General features: G+C 42.0%; 1 protein-coding gene across 2 annotated transcripts in view; it reads right to left on the bottom strand.

Moving 5' to 3' along the window:
• The window catches only part of LYN (LYN proto-oncogene, Src family tyrosine kinase), a 55,197-nt gene that overhangs the window by 22,646 nt on the left and 4,607 nt on the right, over positions 1 to 27,944 (bottom strand). Inside the window, exons 2-7 of one of the 2 annotated variants that reach the window (XM_066622905.1) lie at positions 5,222 to 5,295; positions 2,982 to 3,027; positions 2,626 to 2,734; positions 690 to 788; positions 479 to 582; positions 191 to 340 (exon numbers count right to left, since the gene is read on the bottom strand). In XM_066622905.1, the coding sequence (XP_066479002.1) occupies positions 191 to 340; positions 479 to 582; positions 690 to 788; positions 2,626 to 2,734; positions 2,982 to 3,027; positions 5,222 to 5,290 (577 nt within the window). In that variant the 5' untranslated portion in view covers positions 5,291 to 5,295. Of the gene's footprint in view, positions 1 to 190; positions 341 to 478; positions 583 to 689; positions 789 to 2,625; positions 2,735 to 2,981; positions 3,028 to 5,158; positions 5,296 to 27,944 lie in introns of both variants that reach the window. The other variant, XM_066622904.1, reaches the window with a different exon arrangement.

Below are 27,944 nucleotides of genomic sequence, written 5' to 3' on the forward strand. Positions count from 1 at the left end.
CTGGATATATGTTATTTGATTGCAGCTGGTTTACTTCTAATTCTCACTTAGTGGGAACACTACTGACCTTTCATTAACAGTCAGCTTGCTACTTACACTGGATTTTAAAATGAATCTGAACATTCTGTAGACCCCCCCCCATGGTATTTGCCAGTATTTTGATGAATATTCCCCCCAACCTCTGACTTACTTTGGTAATGTTTGATCATGTCACTGATAGAGGGAAATGTAATTCTTGGAGAGATGTAGTACCCTCCATTGTCTAGGCTTCTGATTTTGTAGTGCTTCACAACATCGCCCTGTTGTTCATCACGGTCTCTGATCGACAGAGAGAAGCTACCTGCAGTTAAAATAAGAACAATTAAATTATGTATAACAGATACCTGACAGCTCCAAACCACTAGGAAGTACAGACTGAACATGATGGAAGGTTGAGTTCGTTTTTAACTTGAACGTAATTCAGACAGCCCTTGCCTACCTTTCAATGTTTCACTCTCTCTGATAAGGAATGCTCCGGGAGCATTTCCTGGAGCTAGAAGTTGCCTTTCAGCATCTTTCCTGGTTATGTCCTTAAAGAACCATCTGAAAAAGTATTGGGGAAAGAAAAGTTATGTCTCTTCACTCCTTCTCAATTAGAATATATAAAATATGTGGTGAAAAGCAAACATTTAAAATGGTGAAGAACCTACTCTTCTGTTTCTAAGGTGTTGGCCTTTGCGACATAGTTGCTTGGGATAAAGCCTTCTTTCCTGGTCAAGAGGGATTTAGCTTTCCACCATTCTCCATGTCTGAGAAATAGAAAACCTCAGCATCAATCTAAGCAAGAGCAAAAAAGCTACTTGGTCATCTTTCATCAGCATTCATAAAGGCCTGGTCTTCAGAGAAGGAACAACATGAAATTTTCAGACACATCCACAATCAAGTGCCTTGAGGAATTTTGTACATTACTGGAAGCAGGGACTCCAAGTCCAAACTTGATATTGCAAATCATCCCATTATGATTAAGTTTTTGATGTATTTGGTTTGAGATATTTCTCTGTACATTAGCATGCCTGCATTTCCAGGCATAGCAACTAGGGCTGCAATCCTAACCACACTTTCCTGAGAGTAAGCCCCATTGAACAAAATAGGACTTACTTCTGAGTAGACCTGGTTAGGATTGCGCCCTAGGATTATTAGGGAAAGTAGTCCAGTGTTGGACATTTCTAATAAATGTGAGCATTTGGGAACTGACACAAAGTTGTGAAGCTTTTTTGTTTGTTTTTTAAAATTTAAACACAGAAGGATGAGTATTTGTACAGGTTTTAGCACAGTATGCCTCCTAAAGATATTCTAACAGGGATGAAAATTAAATTTAGATGCCTAGCAAGTCAAACTTCAATAGAAATGGGTGCAGATTTCTACAGATCAATAGACGAATTTTGCAAGTAGTTCTGTTAATTTGATTCAGTTCCACATACACAAGGCACAGTACAAGATGTTTTCTGAAAAACAAGTCTTGAACAAGAGTCGCCAGCTATACAGTAACTGGCAATACTGGGTGAATTTGTTTTCTGATTCAACACAAGTAAATGAAAAACACCAAATGTGATATTAGGCACAATAGTCAGCTTCCTAAGGTCTCCAAATTCTTTTTACTAGTTTGTAGCCTCCTTAAAGCCATGAAGATAGTGGGCTTCAAAGTGAAAGTTTCGAAGTCTCAGAACCTTCATAGAAAAGTAACTAAAGGTTCCAATGGTCAAGGGAGTGGTATGAATTGCTCCTGCAATGATCATGATGATGATGATGATGATGATGATGATAATAAACTTTATTTGTATCCCGCCCTTCTCCCCAAAGGGACCCAGACCAGAAGAAACAGAATTATGTAAAGCAAACAAATAGGGAAACTGGACTATTTATATAACTTGAAGCATACACACACAAGGGGTATAGGTTAGAGAGAACAGAGCTCTGGGATTCCCCACACAGCATATTAACAACAAGAGAACTCAGGGTGCCACTTTTGAAATTTTTTCCAAAAGAACCTTAGCCAAAAAGTGACATCAGGCTCAGAAGGAGGCAAACTGAGAAACTTGCCTAGGGGGCATACATTTATGCCTAACCCACCATCTTTCCCAATGGTACCCAAGAGACAGTGGTAGGCCATGTTATATTAATGTTTCAATCCTATTCAGATTTGCCTGGAACACAGTAGTCTTTATTTCTGAGTAAACATGCACGGGGTAGCATTCTAAGGTATCTTTTATAGGCAATATTTCATAATTGCATGTTTTAATTTTTAACATGTTTGCCTTAACACGATTGCAACCTACTCCAAGAGTCTGGGACAAAATAAACTAGATAATTTAAATAAAGTATAAAGATAATGTGTTTCACCATAGAAATAAGTGACTGGAGATGAAACTACTCTAATGAAGACATTTAAAATTGATTTTCTTTTTGCTATAATCTTCATGGGGTATGGCCATTTTACTAGACACAGCTAGTAAATTTGATTAGACACAGGAGGGCGTCATGATGAGCTCCTACACTGTAATATTTACCACTACACCACTGTATACACGCAATCATTTGTGTTGTCTACGGGCAAAAGCACAGTACAGCAAGAACTTCCATACTTACTCCTCAAGTATTCTTAGTTTCTCTCCTTTTTTGAAAGACAAATCATCTTCATGAATGCCATCATAAGGATACAAAGCTACTACAATGTTCTGATGTTCTTTTTCTTCTACTGATACATACATTTAAGAGAGAGTCTCAGTCAGTTTACAAACTCAATAAATAGCAATTTATCATAGCAATCAGTTGCCTTTTATTTATCTATCTATCCACTGATATCCCACCTTGTGTCTTATTAAAACCCCACAATGGCTAATAAACATAACAGATAACTACAATGAAACACAATACATTTTTAAAAATAATAATAAAACCATGGTCACAGAAACAAAATCTCTCACCAGTTGTTAGAAACATACCTTCCTGATTAAACCTCTGACCTGGTAAAAGTATATCTTCATTTGCCTAGAACAAAAAAAATGTTACTAAAACTGTTTTGCTTCACTGTTAAATGCACAAGTTCACAACATATTTTAGATAAAGTCACTAAAAGCTTTTTTAAAATGTTGGCTATTTTACCTTGGCCAGCATTTCTAAGCAATTTAGGGGACAGTCCTGACCCTCACTTGGGCTGACGCAAGCCCCTTGCACAGATCTGAAAGTGTCGCAAAAGTGCAGTAAGGTATTTGTGTGCCACTTTCTGATGAGATAGGCCAGTGCACAGACGTGTGCTGGCCTCCCCACACAAATGTGGGCCCAGAGGACAGGTGAGTTGTGTCGGCCAAGCTTAGCTGATGCAGGGGTTGGGGGGTAGGGAGAGTGTGGAGGAGGCAGGAGGGAAGGCGGAAGGCAAGCACTCCTAGGTGAGGGTGTGTGGGAAGCAGGAGGCAGGGCCAGGATCCAGAGGTTATACCAGATCCTGACCCCATTCCTGGACAGCCCAGGGCAGTCCCAGACTGCTTGGATTTGTGCCACTTCATCAGGTGGCACAGATCCGAGTAGACCCATTGGGGCTGCTGCAGCATGACACAGGGTAAGGGAAAAGGCTTCCCCATGCCTCAGGGTGTGCTCCCAAACGTGTGCTGTGTAGCACAGGCCCACTGGCCTGCCTGCTTCCAGTACAAGTTAGAACTACACTCTTCGAATACCTGTACTTTGGCTCTCAGAACACAGTTTTAATACTTTGCACACCTTCAGAAATTCATTTCTTCCTCCCAGAAGTAAAAACACTACGAGTTTTGATTAAGAGTCAACTGAACAGGTGCTTATGTTTATCAAGGAGCAGTATAATATGCCTAAATTGGTCAAAAGCAACTCCGGATTTAGCAAGGGTAGCTTATATCTGAAAGGTGAATTGTCTGTTCTGGATGGAGTTATTCTTTCAATGAAAGATCAGGTTTGCAGTCTGTAGGTGCATCCAGATGTCAGGTGCCATTAAAGCCCTAAAAAAACTCGAGTCCAAGGTACCATAAGGACCACCTTTGTACACATGAACCTGCTTGAACACCAATATATTCAGTTAAATTCCTGGTCTATGCACTGATGCTGTATGAACCATTAAACAGTAACAGAAGATGGGCATTTTCAGTGATGGCACCTAACTTATGAAACACCTTCCCTCAGGAGGCTCAATGGATCCCCTCGCTGACTAAAATCCCCCTGACCTGACTAAAATGCTTGTTTTAGATTTTGTTGCCAATTTAAAACACACACATTATATGCATCATATTGTTTTGCATTTGACTTAGCTTTGTACTTCAGTTTTATTTTATTTCAATTTTTTTACTTCCCTTTTTTATATACCAGTTTGGTTATCTAAGTGGAAAAGCGCTTTATAAAAATAGATATTTAAGTCAACTTGGAAACATGTTTCACCAAGTTAAATGGGATTTATTCCCAGTTAAGTGTGAATAGGATTACAAAGGCTGATTATAGAATCCTGGAACCAACTGGGGCTGTGATGTCATGATCTGGGCTGTGCTGCCAAGTATACACAAAACCATATTCCTTGTTTATTTTACCACATGTTTAAAACAGCCTCTTCTTTCATAGAGAGAACCCAGCACCCCAGTCTTCATAAAGGTAGCCCAATACACATGACAATACAATTAACATAGTAATGCTCTAGAAGAATTTAAGATATGCAAGAACAGAATGTTTAAAGATCACATCACATTCTTTTAAAACATCACATAAAGCAAGAAAAAAAATATTTCAACGTTTGTTTCTGAAGCGCAACCTGGTGGCCATTAAAGAATGAACCAGCACAGGCTGGATGGCAAAGTACCAAACTAATAGGCTACAATTCAGCAAGCCAGTCCTGCACACATAAGCAGGGCTCTCCAATTACTAATGGCAAGGGAGTGCGCTCTGTGCGCTCACGGAGTTGATGATGACAACATAAAGAGCACAAAAGGCTCTTGATTTTAACTACATTCTTGAGTGTGTTAAACCGCCCGGTACTACAAAGCAGAACTGCAGGCCAAAAGTCAATCAATTTTTACTTCCATAAATGTTGTATTTGATTGAATTTTAAGCTATGCCAGTCATATTGTGATCTTACTGTTGGAATTTCTCCCTCGGGCTATCTACTTACTGGCCTTTGCTGTTTATTGGACGTTGGATCCCTCACATAAATAGTTCGTTCAGTTTTACGTACTGGTTGAATCTTCAAATCTAGCCCATCTCCATGCAGACTGTCTTTTCTTTTGGATTTTATACATCCCATATTTCCTGTTGGGATAAAGAAGGATTAAGCAAAAATGTCTATTGGGCATCCATTTTACATAGTCCATTTAGCAAAAACTTGGTTGCCTAACTAATCTGTATAGTACCACTTCGTGTTGGGATCTGTTACTTGCAAACAGTGGGACTTGGACTAACAGAAACAAGTACCAGGGTGGGTGGATATGTCCATTTAAACAAAATATAACCGAACTCCTTCACAATGTTTTAATGAACATTTTTAATGATAAAGGAAGACTTTTAGAATGAAATAATCATAGGAGAATTGGTTTAACATTCTAGGATGTTACGTTATACAGAAGTACCCAAGTTATTTATTGACTGCCCTATCATCAAAACAAACACACATTTCCTATTTCCTGAGACACGCTGGTTTATCTACAAGTACTAGAAACATTCTAGGCACTGCCTGAGAATTCATCCAAGTTGTTTTTAGCAAAAGCCTGTTCAAAATCCCAAATGGGAACATTATACTAACATTGCTGGTTTTTTTGTTACTTCTCTTAGTGCCAACACAAAGCATGCCAAAAATTAGGATTCCATGCTAAACTGGAATGAACAGTTGATGACAGAAGATGGAAAACAATTGTATGCCAGTGTCCTGCATAGTTATTTACTCACAGGTTTGGCTTCTTTCCACACAGTGAGCATGCACCAGACCAAGAAATGTATCAGCACATACCAAAAGGAACAGTTTAACTCTGAAGAAGCTGAGGGGGAAAGCTTAAAAACCTTCTAGAAGCTAGGGTTGTGAATGGGAGGCCAACCATGGAGTAGCCTAAAAGAAACTACAGTAAATGATGCAAGGAGGTACGTTTTCCTCCCTGCTGCATTCCTTCTGTTAGTTTTGTTTGTGAATTCTCCATTCTACAGTGAACAGGGATTTTTATTTTTATTGTTTACGTGATGCTATTAATGGAATACAAGAGCCAACTTTGATCCAAGAGCCAGCTTCAGTCCAAATGTGATTTTATCTTATATACTTAGGCATATTCTTGCAGCCTGAACTTTTTTTTTTAACTGCAACTTTAAAAAAAATTATCTTGCTGTAATGGGAAGCCCAAGGAAGTTTACAGCACTATCAAACGAAATAAGGAAAAAAAGACCAGATATAATAGTTAAAAACATCCAGAATACAGTACAAGTCAAACAACATAGCAGCAAATCATCAAAAGGGAATAATAACAATGTATCAGAATAGCAGCAACAGTAAAGGAGCAATAGACAAAACCATAACCCGCATAGTAGTCAGAGCAGAGGCTAGAAATTCACATTACAGGTGACTTGGTAATGATGTTACAGTGAAAAGAGAATGTAACATGTGGGGATGATTAGCCCATGCCTTGACATCACCACAGTTTACATTTCCCCATCCCTCCCAGCAGAGTCAACAAGTAGAAGTGGGGCTGGGGAAGGGCACAGATTGACATCAAGACATGGGAAAGTATCTCTACATGTCAAGAGGGTTCCAAAGTAGTAGTTGTATCTGTAGCAGCAAACGCAACAAAAATATACTGCCCACACACACACAGAGCTACAGAAGAATTAGCAAGAGAAACCTCGGTCCAGAAATGCGTTTTGGTTGCATATCTATGTTGCCAGTGATGTGTAGTTCTGCCCCATTAGTGCCTTAGCATAGAATACACACATGGAGTTACACAGAAGACAAAACATTCTCAGATTCATATAGCACTCTCATGCAAGTCTATGAGACTTATCCTTTTCCTACTTCCCTTTTTCTCTTGCAAGCTATTCCTTCAAAAGGAGCTCAAGTGTCTAATTGCTTTAAATCAAAACAGTTCACAGTGCACAGCACTGCAATATAGGAAGTGGATTCATTCTTCAGTCTGAAATGAAATAATGTCTACATATTTTAAAATGGCACTTTTACCCAGCTCTTCAAAGAGCAAGGAAAACTCAACTGTTTTCATGTTTCCTGCATGCTGTCATCTATGCCTAGCAGTTAATAAGGTGTTTGTTCATATGGTGATAACTGCAGTATGTCAACAACTCCACATATACACAGTTGTGCAAAAACTCCCCCTCATTGTATGTAATCATGCATTTTTGCTTTAAAAACAGCAACAAAAACAACTTTGTACTAACCCACAGAGCTATGAAGTTTTGACTATAATTTAAGACAGTTTGGCTGGTATACAGAAATATAATTGCAAACTAGCAATGAAAAGATAAGCATTATTTCTTCACCCTAAATGGTATATCAAATCAAGATGTACACAAATACACAGGAACAACAAGGGAAAATAATGGCGATCATTATCATAATTATCTCACTTGTGAAAGCAGCTTGTGAACAAGCAGAACATTGTCTTCCACATAGGAATCAACATTACTCCTAGTATTCAATTCACTTGCAGTTCTACTGAGAGTAGAATGATGAGAAGAAGAAAAAATACCCTTAAAATCCTGCTTGCTGATTACTTTAAAAAGTCTACAAATATAACTGGAAACTAGCAACATAAATGGCTGAAAATAACCCCTGCTAACTGGGTAAGAGGCAGTGTTTTTTTATCTGTAGTTTTCCACTGCATGGATTTTCCTTTGATTTCAATTACATGTCAGATTATCAGGAGCTACCCAAAAGGTGCCTATTAGCTTTGAAATGTCATTGCCACCTGACAAAAGTTTGTTATCTTCTTTTTGCTCTTGTAACCAACAACTTAATTTAACCTCTTGACAGATGCAGCTTATATGGTGACATGCTAACCTCATCTACTATAAAGTCTATAGTCTAACAATTCACTAATTAGTGTTCCACTGCTTGCTAATATCTTATAGCATGAGATATGTTCAGAGTGGATTCATTCCCAGTGCTGACTCAGAGCTGAAATCAACAGGGAGCCCTAGCATAGGTACTAGTATATCTGATCACACATAATTTCTCCCATATGTATCTGGAGCCTCTGAAGCAGGCTGACTGGGTTAAAAAAGGGGACAGGGTCATTTTTGTCTGACCAGACAAGTTTGAGAAAGGATTCAGAAGCCTCCTACAAAGTAGCATGCCAGGAAGTAATTTGATGCTTCCAGCTGTGGTGTGGAAGTCATTTGCATGTTTTATCTTGAATTTTTTTCCTTTCCTATTAAAAGCTCCATATAATTCACTACCCTTAGGCTTGCAGGGATGCACATTGAGAAATCCCTCATTGAGAAATGAGGAACTGCAATGAGCTGATCAACCTGGGGGACTTTCTACTCTACATAAGTTGGGTTCCTTTTTTAGTTCATCTGACATACTCTGAAGGGTTTCAGCGTGGCAGTGGGTGCTACTGTGGTTCTCCAGGAGTCAAGCCTGGAGATGAGAGGATCTTGCAGAGCCCAAAGAAGAAATACTGGCGCTCCCAGAACCAAAGAACTATGAGACAAGTCATTTTAATTAATGGCTTATTAGTGTCTTTTATTAGTTAACCAGTGTCTTAATAGATCAGGGCTGTAATCCGAAGCACACCTCACTGAGAGTAAGCCCCACTGAACACAATAGAGCTTACTTCTGTGTAAACATGTATAGTCATGCTGTAAATTTAGTTTAAAAAAATGCACCTAAGGAAAAACTAGATTGAGGATTATAAAGATATACATGGATGAGAAGACAGACTTTTCCCCCCTCCTTCACAACACCAGAACCAAGCATCATCCAATTAAACTTATTGGCAAGAGATTTAGAAACACAGCAAAGGAAACACACAATCTGTGAAATTCACTGTTAAAACATGTGACAGCTGCTAGCTTAGATGGTTTCAAAAGGGAATCAGACAAATTTATGGAGGACAACTGTATCATCAGCTGCAAGACATGATGGGTATGTGCTACCTCCAGGAGAAGGGGAGCAATGGCAGGAGAAGGACATGCCTTCATCACCTGCTTGTGGGATTCCCAATGGGCTACTGTGGGGAAAGAGGATGCTGGACAAGATGGGCCTCTGGCCTGATCCAGCAGAGCTCTTCTTAAGTAAAAGCAATTACTGAAGGTGCATGGGATTTCTAGTAAATTATTTTAATGAAATATAGAAAATACCGTATATGAAACCAGATCGTGCAGCTCATTGGCAGGCAACTTATTTTCTATTATTTAAAATAAGTCAGTTTATTCTTGCAAGTAATTTGTGTTAAGTAATTTTGTTCTGGTCTTGACACCTTTGTCTATATTTTACAGGTTGTAATCACGGCCTAGACAGACATGGGAAAGTAAGAATCAAGGCTATTTAACTTTAAATATGAATTGGGAGATTTTTCTCTCTCTTGATTGAGCCTATAATTGGGAATTTAAAAGAATCTGTGAGGCTAAATGGGGAGGAAGGAGGAGTGAGTTACTTATAAAATCTCCCCCAGTTAGTAAGGTTGAAGTTGAACTTTCTTAGGTTCTGCTGAGTTCCTGGTTAATTCTTAACTTAGTTATTGGGGAGAAAGACCACTTAGATGAAAAGTGATGTTTTCTTATTAGTCTTTAAATGTTTATGCTGTTAATGTTTGTATGGCTTGTTATTATTCTGTACCTTACAAGGACATCTGCAAGAGGGATCTGAAGGCCTTAGGGATGGACCTCAACAAGTAGGAAACCCTGGCTTCTGAGCGGCCCGCTTGGAGGCAGGCTGTGCAGCATGGCTTTTCCCAGTTTGAAGAGACACTTTGCCAACAGTCTGAGGCTAAGAGGCAAAGAAGGAAGGCCCATAGCCAGGGAGACAGACCAGGGACAGACTGCACTTGCTCCCGGTGTGGAAGGGATTGTCACTCCCGGATTGGCCTTTTCAGCCACACTAGACGCTGTGCCAGAACCACCTTTCAGAGCGCGATACCATAGTTTTTCGAGACTGAAAGTTGCCAATACAATATTATTATTATGTGTTTTAAGTTAAAATAAGGAAATAAATTACAGGTTGAGCCTCATTATTCCTGTGGGTTCTGTTCCCAGAATTCACAATGAATGGTACAAAACAAACTATAGCAAATCTATTTAAAAAACAAAGTTCCTTTGCTCCAGTGATTTTAAAACAGCCTTTGTGATGACCTTTGTGATGTTAAGAAAGCCATTAAGAGGACAATCCAACAAACAGTCTCTCTCCAGGCCCTTAGAAAAGATCATCTTTCTTTTACTAGTCTAGGGGGAAGGGAGGGGATCGTTTGGAGAGATAATGATTGATGGATTGTCAGCTGCCTCCTCTCTCTCTAACTATTGTAAATGACTGTTTTCCTTTAATTTAAAGTGCACTTATCATGTTGAGATAAAAATCTCTACAACAGTAAGAAAAGCATTTTAAAGGGGTGCATTTTTCCCCTTCTCCAGGAATCTGCACTTTCCTTCTCATTTGCAATGGTCATTAGTGTTGAGTCAAATCCGTGTATAAAAAAATCTGTGTATAACAAGGCTGGACCTGTACCCTTCTGTTATTGAGGTTGAAGGACTTTTGGTTTCATTCAGATCGAGACCAGATAGCATTTGTAAGTTGGAGACCCTTACAACCTTATGGTTGCCTGTTGTAGCAGAAGGGGGCAGGCAGCCTGTGTGATATGTACCTCTTAATGTTCAGGTTCATCTCTTCACTCCCAATGCTGTAGCAGTCCACCAACCACATTAGGGTTGCTGCCACCTGGGTCAGAATGGAACTCCAGTTCCAAACAAGACTATAAATATGCCCCTACAACAGCTGTTCAGGTTAAGACATTGAACACCAAAGCTAGACAAACATTTAAGGTTATAATTTGCATTTATATAAAACTTATATACATACCAATTTATAATCATGTCACATAAATATTTGAATATAAGTTTAAACATTCAACTATGGCCACAAACAACAAAAGCCGTGTGAGGAACAGAAGGAGACATCAGTAAAGCAAAGAACCAGCATCATCACCTTCATTTGCTGCCACCTCACCAAGCTTAGACTGTGCCCTTCCAAAGAAATACCAATGAGTCCATGAGGAGGAGGACTGCCAATGTTTTTATTATTTATGTTGGGACTTCTATACCACTTCTCCCTAGGTAAGGAAAGTCTGGCACTCAAGGCATTATATTTTACTATTGTTTTTATGCTATTATTTATTGCTGTTTTATGTCAATTTTAGTTAGCTTGAATGGTTTTTATGCTTAAATAACTGCTATAAGGTGCCCTTGTGGCCTTCTCGGGATAAAAGGACACAGCAAAACTCTTAAAGAAAGAATTAAGCCAATAGTTCAGGCCATACTGAATTCTAGAACCTCTGAATAAAAAGTTTCCTAATTGACTGGCCCAAAAGCCCCTAATGCCTGAGACAGCAGGCCAAATGCTACTCCTCTCCGCTCACCAGGTGCCCCACTGCATCAGATGCCACCCTTCCTACTGGGCAGTATACCAATGGCAGTTTCTCCTACTCCTTTTCCCACTCCTTGGATTTGAAAAGGAAAAGGGAAAAAGGAATGAAAGATGAAGCTCTATACTAGGGGCGCCCAAACCCAGCCTGGGGGGGGGCACTTGCGGCCCTCGGGGACTCCCAGTCTGGGCCACAGGGAGCCCCCAGTCTTCAATGAGACTCTGGCCCTCCAGAGACTTGCTGGAGCCCATGCTGGCCCTACGCGAGTGCTCTCAGCATGAGGGTGACTGTTTGACCTCTCATATGAGCTGTGGGATGAGGGCTTCCTCCTCTGTTTGCTGTTTCACATTTGTGATGCAGCAGCAGCAGCAAAGGAAAGGCTGGCCTTGCTTTGTGCAAGGCCTTTTCGGAAGCTAAGCAGGGTCAGGCCTGGTTAGTACTTAGATGGGAGACCGCCTGGGAATACCGGGTGCTGTAGGCTTATACCATAGTCTTTCGAGACTGAAGGTTGCCAACCATTTTTATAGGCCTTGAGCTATTGCAAGACCTTCATTCATTCATATAAGTTCAATCTCTAATATATTCATGTACGTAAATTTATGTAAATTTATTCAAATTTGAAATGTGAATTAATTCTTTTGTTCCCGGCCCCCGACAGTGTCAGAGAGATGATGTGGCCCTCCTGCCAAGAAGTTTGGACACCCCTGCTCTATACTATAGCTCTTCTTGATGCTCTAGCATCACAAACTAGAATTTAGGTGGATGAGACTCCTCCATGCAATCTTGGTGGTGGAAATAGCAGGCCCCTCATAGTACTGGTGACATGCTATTGCTCTTCTGATCACTGTACTGAGCATGTTCTAGACTTGGAAACAGAAATTGGGGGAGAGGGGGAATCTAAAGGAAAAAGCATTGCAGTAATGGGTAACTTCAGTTACCCACAGAGATTTGTCAGGTCATGGCAAAGAGAAAATTTCTTAAACAGGGTTACTCAGAAGCAAGTCACATTGAACTTAATGGGACTTATTCCCTCGTAAGGGTGCAGCTTTAACGAGGCACCCAGAACCAAGTGCAAGATGTAAGTGACACAGAAGAGTAACTACAGTGATATCCAGTTTCACATGTGTGCACAATATTTGGGAAGTTTCAAGAAAATCTACCAAAAACTTCATCCAACGTTTGATTTCACAAAAGGGGATATCTCAAAAACAAAGCGACTAGTCAAGAGATTCTGATAAGGAAAATCAAGGGGGTAAAATCTCTCCAGAATACAAACAGGTCATTTAAACCACCACAACAGAAACTCAACAAGAATGGGTCCAGGAGGATGTCAGCATAGTTCACGAGTGGAGTCAGGGAAGTCATCAAAGACAAGAAAGCTTCCTTCAGAAAACAGAAATCTTGCCCAGATGAGCAGAACAAAAGACACAAAATCTGGCAAAAGAAATATAAACTGACAACAAGAGAGAATGAAAAAAACCACAACAAAATATGAGACACATTGCTAAAAATATCAAGCCAAACAACAGAAACATCTTTAAATATATCAAAAGCAGGAAACCTGCCAGAAAGACTGATCCAAGAAAATTTTGCTTATATTCACTCTCATCTCCTCCCCCCCTCCCCCCCTCCTTTTCAAATCCAGGGAACATGAAGTAGAAGGAGCAGTGGAGGCAGGTGGATAGAGACAGCTGAACCTGTCAATCCACCTCTTGGGACAACCACATCTGTGGGCTTCACGTACAGACTCACACTAGTTTCCATCTTCTCAAGAGTAAAATCATATCCCCCCTCCCATGACTGTTTAGCAACCTTGCCTTTTGGCCAGCAGCCAAAGATTGCATCTACAAATCTCAAAAAGGATATAGTGGAGATGGAAAAGGTGCAAGAGAGCAACCAAAATGATTACTGGGCTGGGGCACCTTCCTTATGAGGAAAGGCTACAGAGTTTGGGCCTCTTCAGTCTAGAAAAGAGGCATCTGAGGGGGGGACATGATTGAGACATACAAAATTATGTAGGGGATGGACAAAGTGGATAGAGAGACGCTCTTTTCCCTCTCGCACCAGAATCAGGGGACATCCACGAAAGTTGAATGTTGGGAGAGTTAGAACAGACAGAAGAAAGTATTTCTTTACCCAGCTTGTAATTCGTTTGTGGAACTCCCTGCCACAGGATGTAGTGATGGCATCTTGCCCAGATGTCTTTAAGAGGGAATTGGACAAATTTCTGGAGGAAACGTTCATTACGGGTTACAAGTCATAGTAGGTATGTGCAAGCTTTGGTATTAGAGGCAAGTTGCCTCTGATTGCCAGATACAGGGGAGGGCACCAGGACGCAGGTTGTGTCTGTTATCTTGTGTGTTCCCTCAGGCATTTGATGGGCCACTGTGAGAAACAGGAAGCTGGACTAGATGGGCCCTTGGCCTGATCCAGTGGGGCTCTTCTTATGCTCTTATTGCCTTGGATCCCTTTTCACCAATAAGTTTATAATTTTATGTTTCTGATATATATTATGATGACTTATGCACTGTGTTTGACATGGCACTGCTATAAAAACAAAGCCTCATCAAGAATACCTAACTGAGATCAAAGTTTTAAATGTCTCTAATTTTAACCAACCTTTAGTTTTGCCCCCTTGTCACTTTCCGTGTCCTCACTGTTTCATGTCAGTCTTCCAATATAAACTTCAGATATCCGAGTTATCTGAGATAGCTCCTTATTCAATGATTCTTATTTTTGTAGATGCTCTAATACAGGTCTTGTAGCTGACCTTCCCTCTTCCTGCTAGTGCTTCTGAGCTGCTTCATTGTCTGCTCTGTGCAACAGCAATCAATGGAAGACAACATCAACTTTGGATCTTATTGGTTGCTTTTTCCAAGAACAGTTTGTACTTCTATAGGGGAATGAAATGAAACTAGCTGAAGATTGGAAACTGCATATGCAGCAAAGCACTTGCATAAAACTCTCACTGATGAAGCAACTGTGGGGGAAGCAACAGGAAAAGAGATTATACCATGAAATTTTGCAAGAGGCAACCAATGCCATTGTTGGTGAAACCAGACATGATGGAGACATACTTCACTTGCTTGCCCTGTTAGTTACCTCCCTGCAACTGATTGCTTCAGACATTTCCTGGCTTCAATACCAGAAGTGAGCTGGAAATAGAAAAAAACCTGAAGTAAAAGACCAAGGGAAGAGAAAGGGTAAGGCATGAAAGAGCCATGGGGTTACTTTCTTTACTTTTACAGCTAGACTCAAGAATATTTCACTTTATATTGGGCAGTAGGTCTGGTCTAGAAGGTAGAGCCTCCATTAGCCCAAAGATAACATCGGAGGTCGCCGGTTCGAGGACACTGGCAGTTCCCTGAACAGGGAGACCTTGAAGCTGCTGACAAGCCAGGCTGAGTTATTCCATCTGCACTTTGGTGTGAGCGAAGAAGCGTCTTGGCTGCCCTCCATGTGAGAGATGAAGGAGCTGCTTGCCAGCCTGCGTGGGAGGCAATTGGAGGCCAGAAGTGAGACCCGACCAGAAAGATCTGAAATGTTGTGTGGTTCTTGAAAGAGAGAACCTTCTAAGATTGTAAAAATCCCCTCGAGGGATTTACATAAGAACATAAGAACAGCCCCACTGGATCAGGCCATAGGCCCATCCAGTCCAGCCTCCTGTATCTCACAGCAGCCCACCAAATGCCCCAGGGAGCACACCAGATAACAAGAGACCTCATCCTGGTGCCCTCCCTTGCATCTGGCATTCTGACATAACCCATTTCTAAAATCAGGAGGTTGCGCATACACATCATGGCTTGTAACCCATAATGGATTTTTCCTCCAGAAACTTGTCCAATCCCCTTTTAAAGGCATCTAGGCTAGACACCATCACCACATCCTGTGGCAAGGAGTTCCACAGACTGACCACACGCTGAGTAAAGAAATATTTTCTTTTGTCTGTCCTAACCTGCCCAACACTCAATTTTAGTGGATGTCCCCACTAAATTAGTGGGGCCATTTAGAAATGCCTGCCTATGTAAACCGCCTTGAATCAAGTCAGAGGAGTAATCCGATGACCAGAAAGGCAGTATATAAATACCTAGTTATTATTATTATTTATATGTGCATGAGGAAGATATATTAGAAGAACCATGCTTGCTCCCATCATGTATAAGTTAAGCCCCGAGAGTGGGTCTTGTAAGAGGGGGATTGTTCATTGAATTACTCCAGTTTATCACCTTAGGGCAGGGGTGCCCAAACCCTGGTCCTGGGGCCACTTGCGGCCCTCGAGGCTTCTCAATGCGGCCCTCAGGGAGCCCCCAGTCTCCAATGAGCCTCTGGCCCTCCAGAGATTTGTTGGAGCCCACACTGGCCCGACGCAGCGTGAGGGCGACTGTTTGACCTCTCGCATGAGCTGTGGGATGAGGGCTCTCTCCACTGCTTGTTGTTTCACGTCTGTGATGCAGTAGCGGTAGCAAAGGAAAGGCCAGCCTTGCTTTGTGCAAGGCCTTTTATAGGCCTTGAGCTATTGCAAGACCTTCATTCATTCATATAAGTTCATCTTTAATATATTTATTTATGCAAACTTATGTAAATTTATTCAAATTTGAAATGTAAATTAATTCTTTCCCCCCCGGCCCCCCCCCACAGTGTCAGAGAGATTATGTGGCCCTTCTGCCAAAAACTTTGGACACCCCTGCCTTAGGGCACAATCCTAACCAGGTCTACTCAGAAGTAAGTCCTATTTTGTTCAATGAGGCTGACTCTCAGGAAAGTGGTTAGGATTGCAGCCTTAGTCTACCAACTTCATCATTCTTTTGCATATCAAGTGATATTATAATCAAAGGCTGTTAAAAAATACTCCTTGTAACTATAAGCAACCTATGGAGAGTCTCTAGCCATTTTCCACCTTTCATCTCATGGTACACTGACAAGGTGCTGGAATTGTCAAGGCACACAATCGGTTTAAGGATAGATTTCATCATTTTAAAATGAGCATTAAGATATAGAAATAACAAACAAGATGCATTAGCACAAGGTTACATGGAATAACACCCCCAATCTGAATAACAGCTGACTGAAGAATGACACAGGTTCTGCCATCCCTCAAACTGCTCCATGGCCCTACTAATAAGTGATCCTCCCTCATACTTCTGCAGCTCACCTGCGAACCATTCATGACACACCAATGTGCCACAGCACAGTGGTTGAAAAATCACTGCTCTATGGACTGGAGAAACAAAAGATGAAAACACAGCCAGAAACCTGCATTGGAGGGGCATCTTTTGGACTGAGATGGTGAACAGTACTAGCACTGAAACCAATTCTCTTCCTCTATATCTGGGTGCCTTCTTCAAACTATGACAAAAAGCAATGAGTTATCAATGGGGACAGGCAACTTCATGGCACAAAGACGAAAAAGAGGGCACAGCCTACCATATGCCTCAACTGTTCTCCAACTTTCAAAAGTGCCTCTATAGTTTAATCAAAATAAAAATGGACAAATGCAGGGTACACATGACTAATTATCAACTTGGTTGAGCTCCAGGTATCCAAATATAGATTTCTCCACTTCCTTCCCCCTGCCATTTTCCACAGAAACTTTCACTTCTTCATCTGAAATTCTGTTGTCTGTCTTAATCTACATTTGTTATCTCCTTCTCAAAAGTAAATTTCTACCTAAGTTTACCTCCTTCTCCTACCTACTTCTGGAGAGCCCACATCATTCTCCCCTGCATCACAGGGACAGACAGTCTTTAAATCTCTCCTGGCTTCCATCCCACATACTCTGGCCCCTGCGCTGTATAGCACACATCCCTGTTACCTTTCAGCTACAGCATCCTGAGGGGAGATTCTTGCCCCGAGCAAGAGGTGAGTTCAGGAGCAGTGGAAATGCCAGGAGGTCAAACAGGTGCAGCATGGATAGCGGCCAGGATTTCCAGGGCTCTGCTGGTAACAATAAGGACACTGGGCACAGTAATAGTTGTCATGGGGTGGGGCAAGTGCCTTCTCCTTTAAGAGGATTTAAGCTGGTTGCTGGGCAGAAGACCTGAGATTCCTGTAGTTCATTGATAATTTGGAGGAAACAACCTGGGTGTGGGTTCTCAGAGAGAAGAACACAGGAACAGCAGGAGGAAGGAAGCTGGAGCATGCTAGAAAGAGTGATGTGGCTGACCTGCCAGTAACAGTGGTAACTGTAATAAGTTAATCTTTCTTATTTTATCCCATTATTGTAAAATGCATGTATTAATGTTTATGGAGCAACTAGAGCTCCCTTAAAGTTTAACCCGTTTCATAATAAAATCCTTCTTATTGAAGATAAGTGCAATACATTTTTATTGACCAAGATAATGTATTTTAAAAGAACCTGGGTGCTTGTGGTATTATAAGCAGCCCACATTATCCTTGGGAGTTGGGTGGATTAGGCTGGTGGAGGAGGGTGTGGTTTACATCCTGCCAGGGTTTGGGAATTCAGTCTAATCTCTCCTTGACCCTAAGGGTGATGGTTGTGACAATAGCTTTGCAGCAACAATTTTGGTCAGGGCTGGCCCATCCATGAGGTTGCCCAAGGTGACAGAGGATACTACTGCTCATCTCTGACTACCCACCTCAAGTTTGAAAAGGAATAGGGTAATGGAGAAGGGGGGGTGGCATTTAGCAAGATGCCTCAGGTCTTAGGACTCCCTAATTCTAGCTTCAGTTGTCACTCCATGCTGGCTACTACCAATCAAGTTTTTTCACCTAGTCAACAAAGAAGTGGCCCATTACTTCCTCTGATAAAGTATTACAGGCTTGTGCTGCTTAATAACCGTCTGCTTAACAACGAACCCAATATAAGACAGTGGCCAAAGCATAACAAAGAGGCTCTTAATGAGGAAGTCAGGACTCCCATAACCTGCAGCAGAGTTTTTGTTTACACAACAAAGAGATTCTTAATACAAAGTAGAGGCTATCTATCTTCAGTAGCCTGTGCAGCCAGTTAGTTTCTGGCAGAGTATCTGTTTACACAGCAAAGGCACTAAACTGGGCTGGATACACTTTTTTGGCCCAGCTTAATTGGTGGGGAAAAGGATAGGATTGGGCTGTTAGCTGCCTTTGCATGTGCAGACACAAACATATATAGGGTTGACCATCTGCATTTGTGCTGGGGCAGTCAACCCTCTAGAACAGGGGTGTCCAAACATTTTGGCAGGAGGGCCACATCTTCTCTCTGACACTGTGTCTGGGGCAGGGGGAAAAAAAGAATTTACATTTTAAATTTGAATAAATTTACATAAATGAATATATGTGAGATGGAACTTATATGAGTGAATGAAGGTCTTGCAGTAGCTCAAGGCCTATAAAAGGCCTTGCACAGAGCAAGGTCAGCCTTTCCTTCGCAGCCACTCTGCATCGCAGATGTGAAACAGCAAGTAGTGGAGGGAGCCCTCATCCCACAGCTCAGGTGAGAGGTCAAACAGTCGTCCTCATGCCAAGAGCAGTTGCATTGGGCCAGCACGGGCTCCAGCAAGTGCCTGGAGGGCCAGAGGCTCATTGGAGACTGGAGGCTCCCTGGGGGCCAGATTCGGAGCTCCTGAAGGCCGCATGTGGGTTTGGGCACCGCTGCTCTATAAAAAAAAACTCTGGAAGTTGCTAGGAATGTATCAGCCTAGGAAGTTGTGCTTTTAGACAGCAATCAAGAGTATTACAGTAAAACTAAACAAAGCCTGTATTTTCTACTCTCCCTTCTACATAAAAATGCTCTTCAATGCAAAGCTGTCCGTGCATCAAGCATAGTTGACAGAATTTAAAAATTTCAAAACAAGTTAGACCACATGACATATTTGCGGAAGTCTCTATCTCTTGCATTAAAAACCAAGAGATTATAGGAGGGTGTTTCTGTTCTTTAACAAGTCATAAAAATTGCAGCTTAGTAGACATAACTTGCAGTGTTATCACTTCATCCTGTCCTGATATCATGCACTGGACAAATGCAAACTCTTGTATGAAATAAAAAAGAAATAAGATACACTGCAAGATGACACAGGACTAGAAATAAAGAAAACATTCCCAGGATGCAAACATTAAAATCAAGAATTTTTAAATCCACAGTTCAAGGTAAATACAATGCAGATTTGAGTATCTGCAGAGGCCAAGTCTGTGGCTAGAAGGCCTTAGAAGGCTTACAATATGCGACCGGAAATCACTTCCAGTTTGCACCAGAAGTCACTTCTGGTTTGGGCTACATCTGGAGATGTTCTGAGGCACAGGGAGGCTGTACATGACCTCTGGAGGATTCCCAGGTAAGTAAGTGCAGCGCTGCGCTCCCCCTCCCATGGCTTTCATTAACCGCAGGATTCAGCATCTGCAGAAGGTCCTGAAATGAAGCTTGAGAGGATACTGACAGCTCACTGTACTTCACACTTGAACAGCACTCCAGAGACACATATACCATCTCAATAATCTTTACCTCAGGCCTGTTAAGGTAGTCAATATTATTATTGTCCTATTGTAGACAGAGAGATTGAACCTGGAAGAATACTGGCTCATCTATGGCCACCAAGTGAGCTTATGGCCAACATACCTGAAACCTTGCTAGAGAGTGTTCTTCAAGGCCATTCCCTATAGTCTCCCACACCAGCAGCTGCAACTCTTAGCACAACACAGAATAGTGTTTTCTATGCTTTTTCAGCAGAATATGAAACAAACACTGAACCATCAAGAAACATGTATCGCCAAGGTGACTGCTCATACATAAATGCACTAGACTAGAAAGTCTTTTCCCTCTTTTCACAGGAGAGTGAATGAGGCTACACTCAAATTGTCTTTAAAATCACTGAAGCTCTTATGACTTTTGTCCTCCATCATAGCTTATTTCAAGACTTTCCAAGGTGCCCCCTCCCACCTTCTGTAGGGTGGCTGTTTTCTTTTTAATTGATCTTGTTCTGTGTGCACAGAGACCCAGCAGAGAGGAAAAGATGACAGAAGAGGGTAGAGGAAGAGGGTGGAGTCCAGCGCATGCTTTCAATTTTGCTGAGCCTCATGCTAGGCTGCTGCAATAGCAGCAGCTGAGGAACCTCTCTCTCCTCCCCTTGCAGGCATTTCAGCCTGTTCCAATAGCAGGAGGAGCTTGCAGGGAAATCAGGACAAAGCAAGACTGGGCCAAGACCTCCTGGTGCCTGAGGCAGCATGTCAAATGCTGTTTCCCCCCTTTATCTGGTGGACATACCAGAGCCTGGTACATCCCCTTCCACTGAGATTCTCTAGCCCACCATCTGCCTGTCTTCCACACTTCTGCTCTGCCCTTCTGTTCAGGAGGAGGAGAAGTGAAAGCAAGTGGGCAGACTGAGGTGGGCACCCCAACCAATTTAGCAACAGAAGCAACCATCTCAGTCAGCCTCATGGAAAGGCTGAAGCTGGGCAAAGCTATTGCTTTACTCAGCCCCTTTTAGCCACCTTCATTCTTTGTTCAGCAGTGTTCTTTCCCTTCTGCAAACTTGCTGTTTGCACTCTGGGGCTGCCCAGGATCAAGGCACCACTGGCTTGCCAGCAGCAATTTCCCTCATTCCCTGCAGCACCATCTAGCACTGGCCGAGTCAAGGTGCACATTCAAGTATGTTTGAGTTCTGGGATGAAAAGCAGGTGGCTGGTTCTGCGTATGCATTATCTTGCTAAAAATCTTGCAACAGTCTTGTAAAGTAGGTATTACCCCCATATTGCAGATGGGGTGGGAAAGAGACAGAGCTGACAGGCCCTGATGAGAACTGAGAGTGAGCCCAAGGCCATGATGACAGAATTGCAACTTTAACTCATATCTTAGCCACTATGCTACATCAGCTCCGCAAAAACAGAAGTCTTCTAGTCATAAACCTGCCTCTGAGAAGTAGACTTTAGTCTATGAAAACATGCCACACAAAAGTTTAGTATTTTAAGGTGCCATTCTTTCTTCACTTTTGCAATAATGTTCCTTGGACAGGAATTAAAACAGCCACCTAACTAGCCCAAAAAAACTATACTTTGCTCAAAAAGAGAGAGTGTACCTTGGCTAAGGTACTAAGCCTTGGCTAATAAACCAAGCTACCAGCTGTGTACTCTTGTAAAACAATTTTCACTGCCACCTACAAGTCATACTGCACACTGAAAATGTCCCCATATTAGCTATACACACAAAGCACCAACAGACACACAGTGACAAAATTTAGAAGCCTGTTCCCAGGAATAGATACTACAAGTTGATTATCCCTTGTCCAGAATTCCAAAAAACCAGAATGTTTTCAAACTCTGATATGACATAACATGACCTTGGGAACTGGCTGGCATACATTTATAACAGAATACGAATCATAGTTCAATGTACACAAACACTGAACCATGATTGAGAGAGAACTATGACTGAAAGAGAAAGACGTTTTTGAGGCATGGAGCCAAACTAGATGCGTGCACAAATGTATGTGCTAGACTAGAGCATGCTTTTCAACCAAGCAGCTTCTTCCTCAAACACAGGCATGGGGGGACGGGACTGTGCAAACCCAGCCTGAACTGGAGCAGAGATTTATTTTCTCCCCATGGGATGTTTTCACTCAAGTGGCAATTTTGCTCCCAAAGCAGCAATTTAATGAAATAAAAGCTACATTTGAGGGGTTGCAGGACACAAGACAAAATGCACACAACCAAAGTAGGAAGTTACATTGGTTTTGAGAAGTCCACTGTTGCTCATCTGTCTTTTTATTTTTAGATCTTCCTGAGTGTCTGCGTGAAATGTGCTCTTTACATAAGGTGCTCCATCACCATTCACAAGTTCTCTAGGTGCAGGAGAGAAATAGTATGATGTGGTCCCATGCCGCACATCTTGGTATGTCAACTACATTCCCTGGGAGTGTTGCATTGTGACTGACTGCAGAGCTAGCTGGAAACCTATTGTTAATTGTGGCTGGGGAGAAGCAGAGTGAGGCACTGGTCAGAAATGGTTCTCCTTTGCTTGAATATTTAAAACTACAGGTCCAACCTTGTTATACACTGATTTGACTCAACATGAATGGACCCTGCAAGTGAGAAGGAATGTGCTGATCCCTGGAGAGGGGGGAAAAATGCACCCCTGTATAATCACAGTTTAAAAAACTGCTTTTTACTGTTGCAGAGAGACAGTGATTACAGGTATAACCTAATTATCCAGATTTTTCTATCTCAAAGTTGATGAGAAGGGCCCTTTAAATTAAAGGAAAACAGTTTAATAATGCCAGAGAGGGCAGCCAGCTGACAATCCATCAATCATTCTCTCTGCAGGCTTCACTCCTCCCTTCCCCCTGAGCACTGAAAGAAGGCTAAATAGCTGCATTTATCACCTCCTCCATTCTTTCCCCCTTGCTAGGGCTCCTGGTGAAGGGAGGGATTGCTGCCTCCTAGTGAAGCCTGCAGTGAGATCAATTGCTTCTGTGTGTATTTCAAAAGGTCAGCAAGCCTGTTTTCAAATCACCAGAGCAAAGAGACTTTGTTTTTTAAATTGATTTGCTTTAGTTCATTTTTTGCCATCCAGGTGAGTTCTTGGAAGGGAACACTCCAGAATAATGAGACTCAACCTGTATAAGCAGGGCCAGCCCTCCCATGAAGTAGGATGAAGAGGTTGTGGGGGTGAGAGCAACTGGTGCCATCAATAGAAAGAAAGGAAAAAATGGGATGGCAACTGTCTTCCCCTCGTTTCCACTCCCCAGCCACCACACCCCCAACTCCACCCAGTTTCCCCCTTGCACTGGTGGGCAGCTTTGCCCTCTAAGACTGCCTACTCCACTTAGCAAGCATAATGTGTGTCAACCAGTACAAGAGTAGTTCTTGTAACCTACACAATATGAAGTGTTATAGTTCGTAAGTCCCATCCCAAACACACTAAAACAGTGTGAATTTAAAGTTTTCAAAGAAAAACTTTCACATTTTTAATAGCAGTAGGTTATTTTCCCATTGTGAAATAAATGTCTCATGTGAACCCAAAATAAAAATACAGTCCAATCTTCTTATCCACTAGGGTTAGGTTCTCTGGAAAACCTACTGGATACCAAATTAGCAGATACTAAGTCATTGAGCCTATGGAGAAAATGTGGTTAGGTTCCAGGGGTCCCTCTTCACTATACTCCCTATGAACCTGAATCTTAACTTGAAGTCTCTGGGGCTGGGTGATAGCGAGGGCTCATCAACATCTCCAGCATCTGATGCTTCTTCCTCCATGCTGGCTATCCCTCGACTCATTGAAGGTTGCTGACCCAACAACAAGAACTCAGAGTTCAGCAGTGGGGAGGGGGTTGCTTCACCCTTCCTCCTCCTGTCTCTTGGCTCCTTCCCTGGGGCTTGACCCAGCCCCAGAGCAGCCCTCAGACAGCAATCCAGAGACCTCTCATCTGCAGCCTCTCATCATCACCAGGGTTGTAAAGGTTCAGTGGAGTCCCCAAGATGGTGCCCAAGATGGGTGGGGCAAGTTTGGAAGCAGACATAAATGTGTCCAACTGTTCTCCACAGGTCAATACCAATGCCTGTTTGAGGCAGAAAACTGACCCAATCCAGACAACTTACAAGGAGTATAGTTTGCTGGATGCAATTACCACAACCCCCTCCTCAGTCTGCCATATACTGTATAGGCATCTCTTCCTCTCCCCCTACACAGTGCCAGTGCTACCCTCTGCTCTTGAAGAAGCCACTCTCTCTCTTCCTCCTCTGCAACCTTTCCCCCCCCCACTTTTCTGCTCATAGCTGCGCCAAGCCCCCCTCTTGCCCTGAGTGCACCAGCACAGTATCTGATCATGAGAACAGAGACACAGATCATGAGAGGTAGGTGGCAATTCTGCCCCTTGCAGATAAGCAAATTTGCAGATACTGAATTCACATATAAAGAGAGCTGACTGTATTACATAAAATTCTCACTGGAGTTTAATCTACCAGAAACTACAATGACTTGCTGAAAAGCCATTACTGAAATGCAATTACAAGTTTGATTTTATTATTGCTGCTTATGTATTTATGTATTGTATTGGCAACCTTCAGTCTCGAAAGACTATGGTATCGCGCTCTGAAAGGTGGTTCTGGCACAGCGTCTAGTGTGGCTGAAAAGGCCAATCCGGGAGTGACAATCCCTTCCACACTGGGAGCAAGTGCAGTCTGTCCCTGGTCTGTCTCCCTGGCTATGGGCCTTCCTTCTTTGCCTCTTAGCCTCAGACTGTTGGCAAAGTGTCTCTTCAAACTGGGAAAGGCCATGCTGCACAGCCTGCCTCCAAGCGGGCCGCTCAGAGGCCAGGGTTTCCCACTTGTTGAGGTCCATCCCTAAGGCCTTCAGATCCCTCTTGCAGATGTCCTTGTATCGCAGCTGTGGTCTACCTGTAGGGCGCTTTCCTTGCACGAGTTCTCCATAGAGGAGATCCTTTGGGATCCGGCCATCATCCATTCTCACGACATGACCAAGCCAACGCAGGCGTCTATGTTTCAGCAGTGAATACATGCTAGGGATTCCAGCACGTTCCAGGACTGTAAGTATGTATTTATATGGCATCATTAATAGGTATAGAGCTTTTCAACTAGAAGACTGGAGAGCGCTCACATTCTCAAAACAGACACAAAGGAAACCATAGAAGGGGGCAGGAGACAGTGGAAGAATAAATAGGAAAGAATATGCCATTATCATCACATATTTAGGATCAATTGCAGTAGGGTAAGGGTACTGAGGTATTATCAAAGGTTTCACAGAAAAAAAGGTGAGTTTTGAGGAAGGATAGGCTGCTTTCAACTTTATAGTTCCCGAAGCAACGTACAGTAAACACTGAACAGTCCATTCTACAAATCCAAAAATGACTACAAAACAGTAAAAATCATAACAGTAAAACATATAGAAATCCAACAGAAGATGGCGAACACCACAGACAGGGCACAATCCTATGCATGTCTACTCAGATGTGTTCAATGGGGCTTACTCCCAGGAAAGTGTGGGTAGAACTGCGGCCACACTGTCTAAAATCATCCTTTCAGAAGAGCTGAAACAAATACGTTTATATTTTCCAAGCTTTTTTGAAAGAAAACAGGGTGCAGGCCTCTTTCCAACAGAAGAGAATTCTATAGAGCAGCGGTCTTTGGTTTTCAGATTGTGGCAGTGCTGCTGCTGCCGTTTTGTTTGGAGGCTCAGGATTGCACATATGGAGCTGCATCAAGGGCCAAAGCTTTTAGATGAGGAAACCCCCCCCCCAAGACTTTGAATGTATTGCTTCAGCCTAGCATTCCCCACATTTTCAGTAGGCCTCCTTAGTCTCCTATCCACCCCCTTGCAGCACTCCCTCTGCTCTTATTTGCCTCTCCTCAGTTCCTCTTTTTCTCCCTTCACCTTTTAAAACTGAGCGCACACTGCTGCCACGTGCAGCACCAAAACCAGTAACACAGCCTTGTCACTAGTTCTTAATACAGGTACTAATATGGGAGAAGACATTCCCTCAGATATACCAGGCCAGTCTACTTTAGGGTTTGAACTACTATGTTATTCCATAGTCAGAACAAAGAGAGGAAGAATGCAACATTAATTCCAGTAACGTGATAGAAATGTCCAGGCAGACAAAATTACAGAGATATTTAATATGTAGTAGCCAGGAGACCTAGCAAGTCTGCCTCTCTTTAACGTCAAAGTGACTGAAAACAGTTTTTTCACCGCACACACTAAACTTCCTCCATGTTAACATGCAATAATGAAACCTCAACAAAGGAACTGGAGAAAGACTTGCCCACAGCCACCTTCTGTAGCAACTGGGCAGTTTTATGGTCTCTTAGATACACTAAGCAGGATGCAACCCACTGGGTTCTCATGAGGAAGCTGGCCAGATGTTTTTAAACGTTACATATTACAGAAAGCAGCTTTAAATTTTTTGTTTTGTTTCTAAAGGAACAGAAGTAGGTCTTTGCCAATAGTGATGGGCAAATGCAAGCATACAGCCAATTTCAAATCAAGGGGCAAGAAAAACACAAATTGGTTTTCCAAGAGTTTTCTCTGGGCTTGCAACAATGATGCAAACACATCATCATGTTTCTCCCTAGGAATTTTAGTTTTGTTTCAGATCACTAATACTAGCAAAAGCAGCATGAGAATTCAACCACTTAACCTAAAGACACAGACACCTCAGGTAGAGCAGCTCTACATTTTATTATTGGCAAGGAAAACTACTTCGCTTTACACCACTTTCCAAACATTATATATATTCGGTTTGACTAGGCAGACCACTGTGGGCATACAGAGTCCTCTAAAGTACCATACTGGAATGTGATGACCTAACTTGGACAATTCCCTCCCCACCACCACCACAATTGTCTACAGAATAAGAAAACTGGGAACTTGAGGGAGGACAATAGATAGAGACATTTGCTTCCAGTGAATAAGTAAGAGAGGACTACAGACTAAGTGAACACAATGCGCTTAGTTCTGAGTAAAATAAATAACACCATTTTCAAGCACCTCTGGTAGTAGGATATTCTAATAATACTGGTTTCTTTTCAGAAGATCCACCAGTGGAGGTCACTGATAAATTGGTTTAACGGAAACAAGCTACTATGATCAAAGTTCTTTATTCCACTTCTCCATGCCACCCTTTAAATAAAAGTTGATGCTTATTTTAAAGATGTCTACTCATTTTAGAGGTCAGCTGTACACAAATTCTTAATTTATTATTAAGAATATTTATATGCCACTTTTCAACAAAAATGTTCACAAAGTGATTTACAGAGAAAAATCAAACTACTAAGTGGCTCCCTGTCCAAAAGGGTACACAACCTAAAAAGATACAGAAAACTACCAGCAACTGCTACTAGAAAAGACACTGTGCTGGGATGAAGAGGGATTGTTACTCCTCTGCTGCTAAACAGAGGAGAACCATTTGAAAAATGACCTCTTTACCCTGTTAGTATTTCTCTTACAAGATATTTTGTTAACTATTTCTTAACTCACAAAAATTGCCGGGGGGGGGGGGGAATAATCAGAGTTACATTAGTTCTATGTGAATTTTGACATGCTCCTGTGAATTTCAAACATTTGAATCACGCTGTTGCTTTCGGAGAACATCTTTGATGTTTTCCATTTTCAGGTGAAGCACTGCAACTACCAAGTAGAAACATGTGAGCCCTGTAGCACAAGAGCAATTCATACTCTTTTTTCAACCTTAACATAAAGGTTTCACATTTTAATTTAAAACGATGATGCAGCAGCTTCAGAAGTAATTCAAATCAGAGGCCCACAAAAGTAGCAATAAGATTAAACAGGTGATGTGCATATGGACTGCTTCCCATGCTTCCCACTTAGAATTCCCAGGCTCTTGGCACATGCTCCAAACCTTGCTCCATATGCAATCATAGACTGAG

The sequence above is a fragment of the Tiliqua scincoides genome, chromosome 4 (genome assembly GCF_035046505.1).
Source record: "Tiliqua scincoides isolate rTilSci1 chromosome 4, rTilSci1.hap2, whole genome shotgun sequence".
In the NCBI taxonomy this organism is placed as follows: Eukaryota; Metazoa; Chordata; class Lepidosauria; order Squamata; family Scincidae; genus Tiliqua; species Tiliqua scincoides.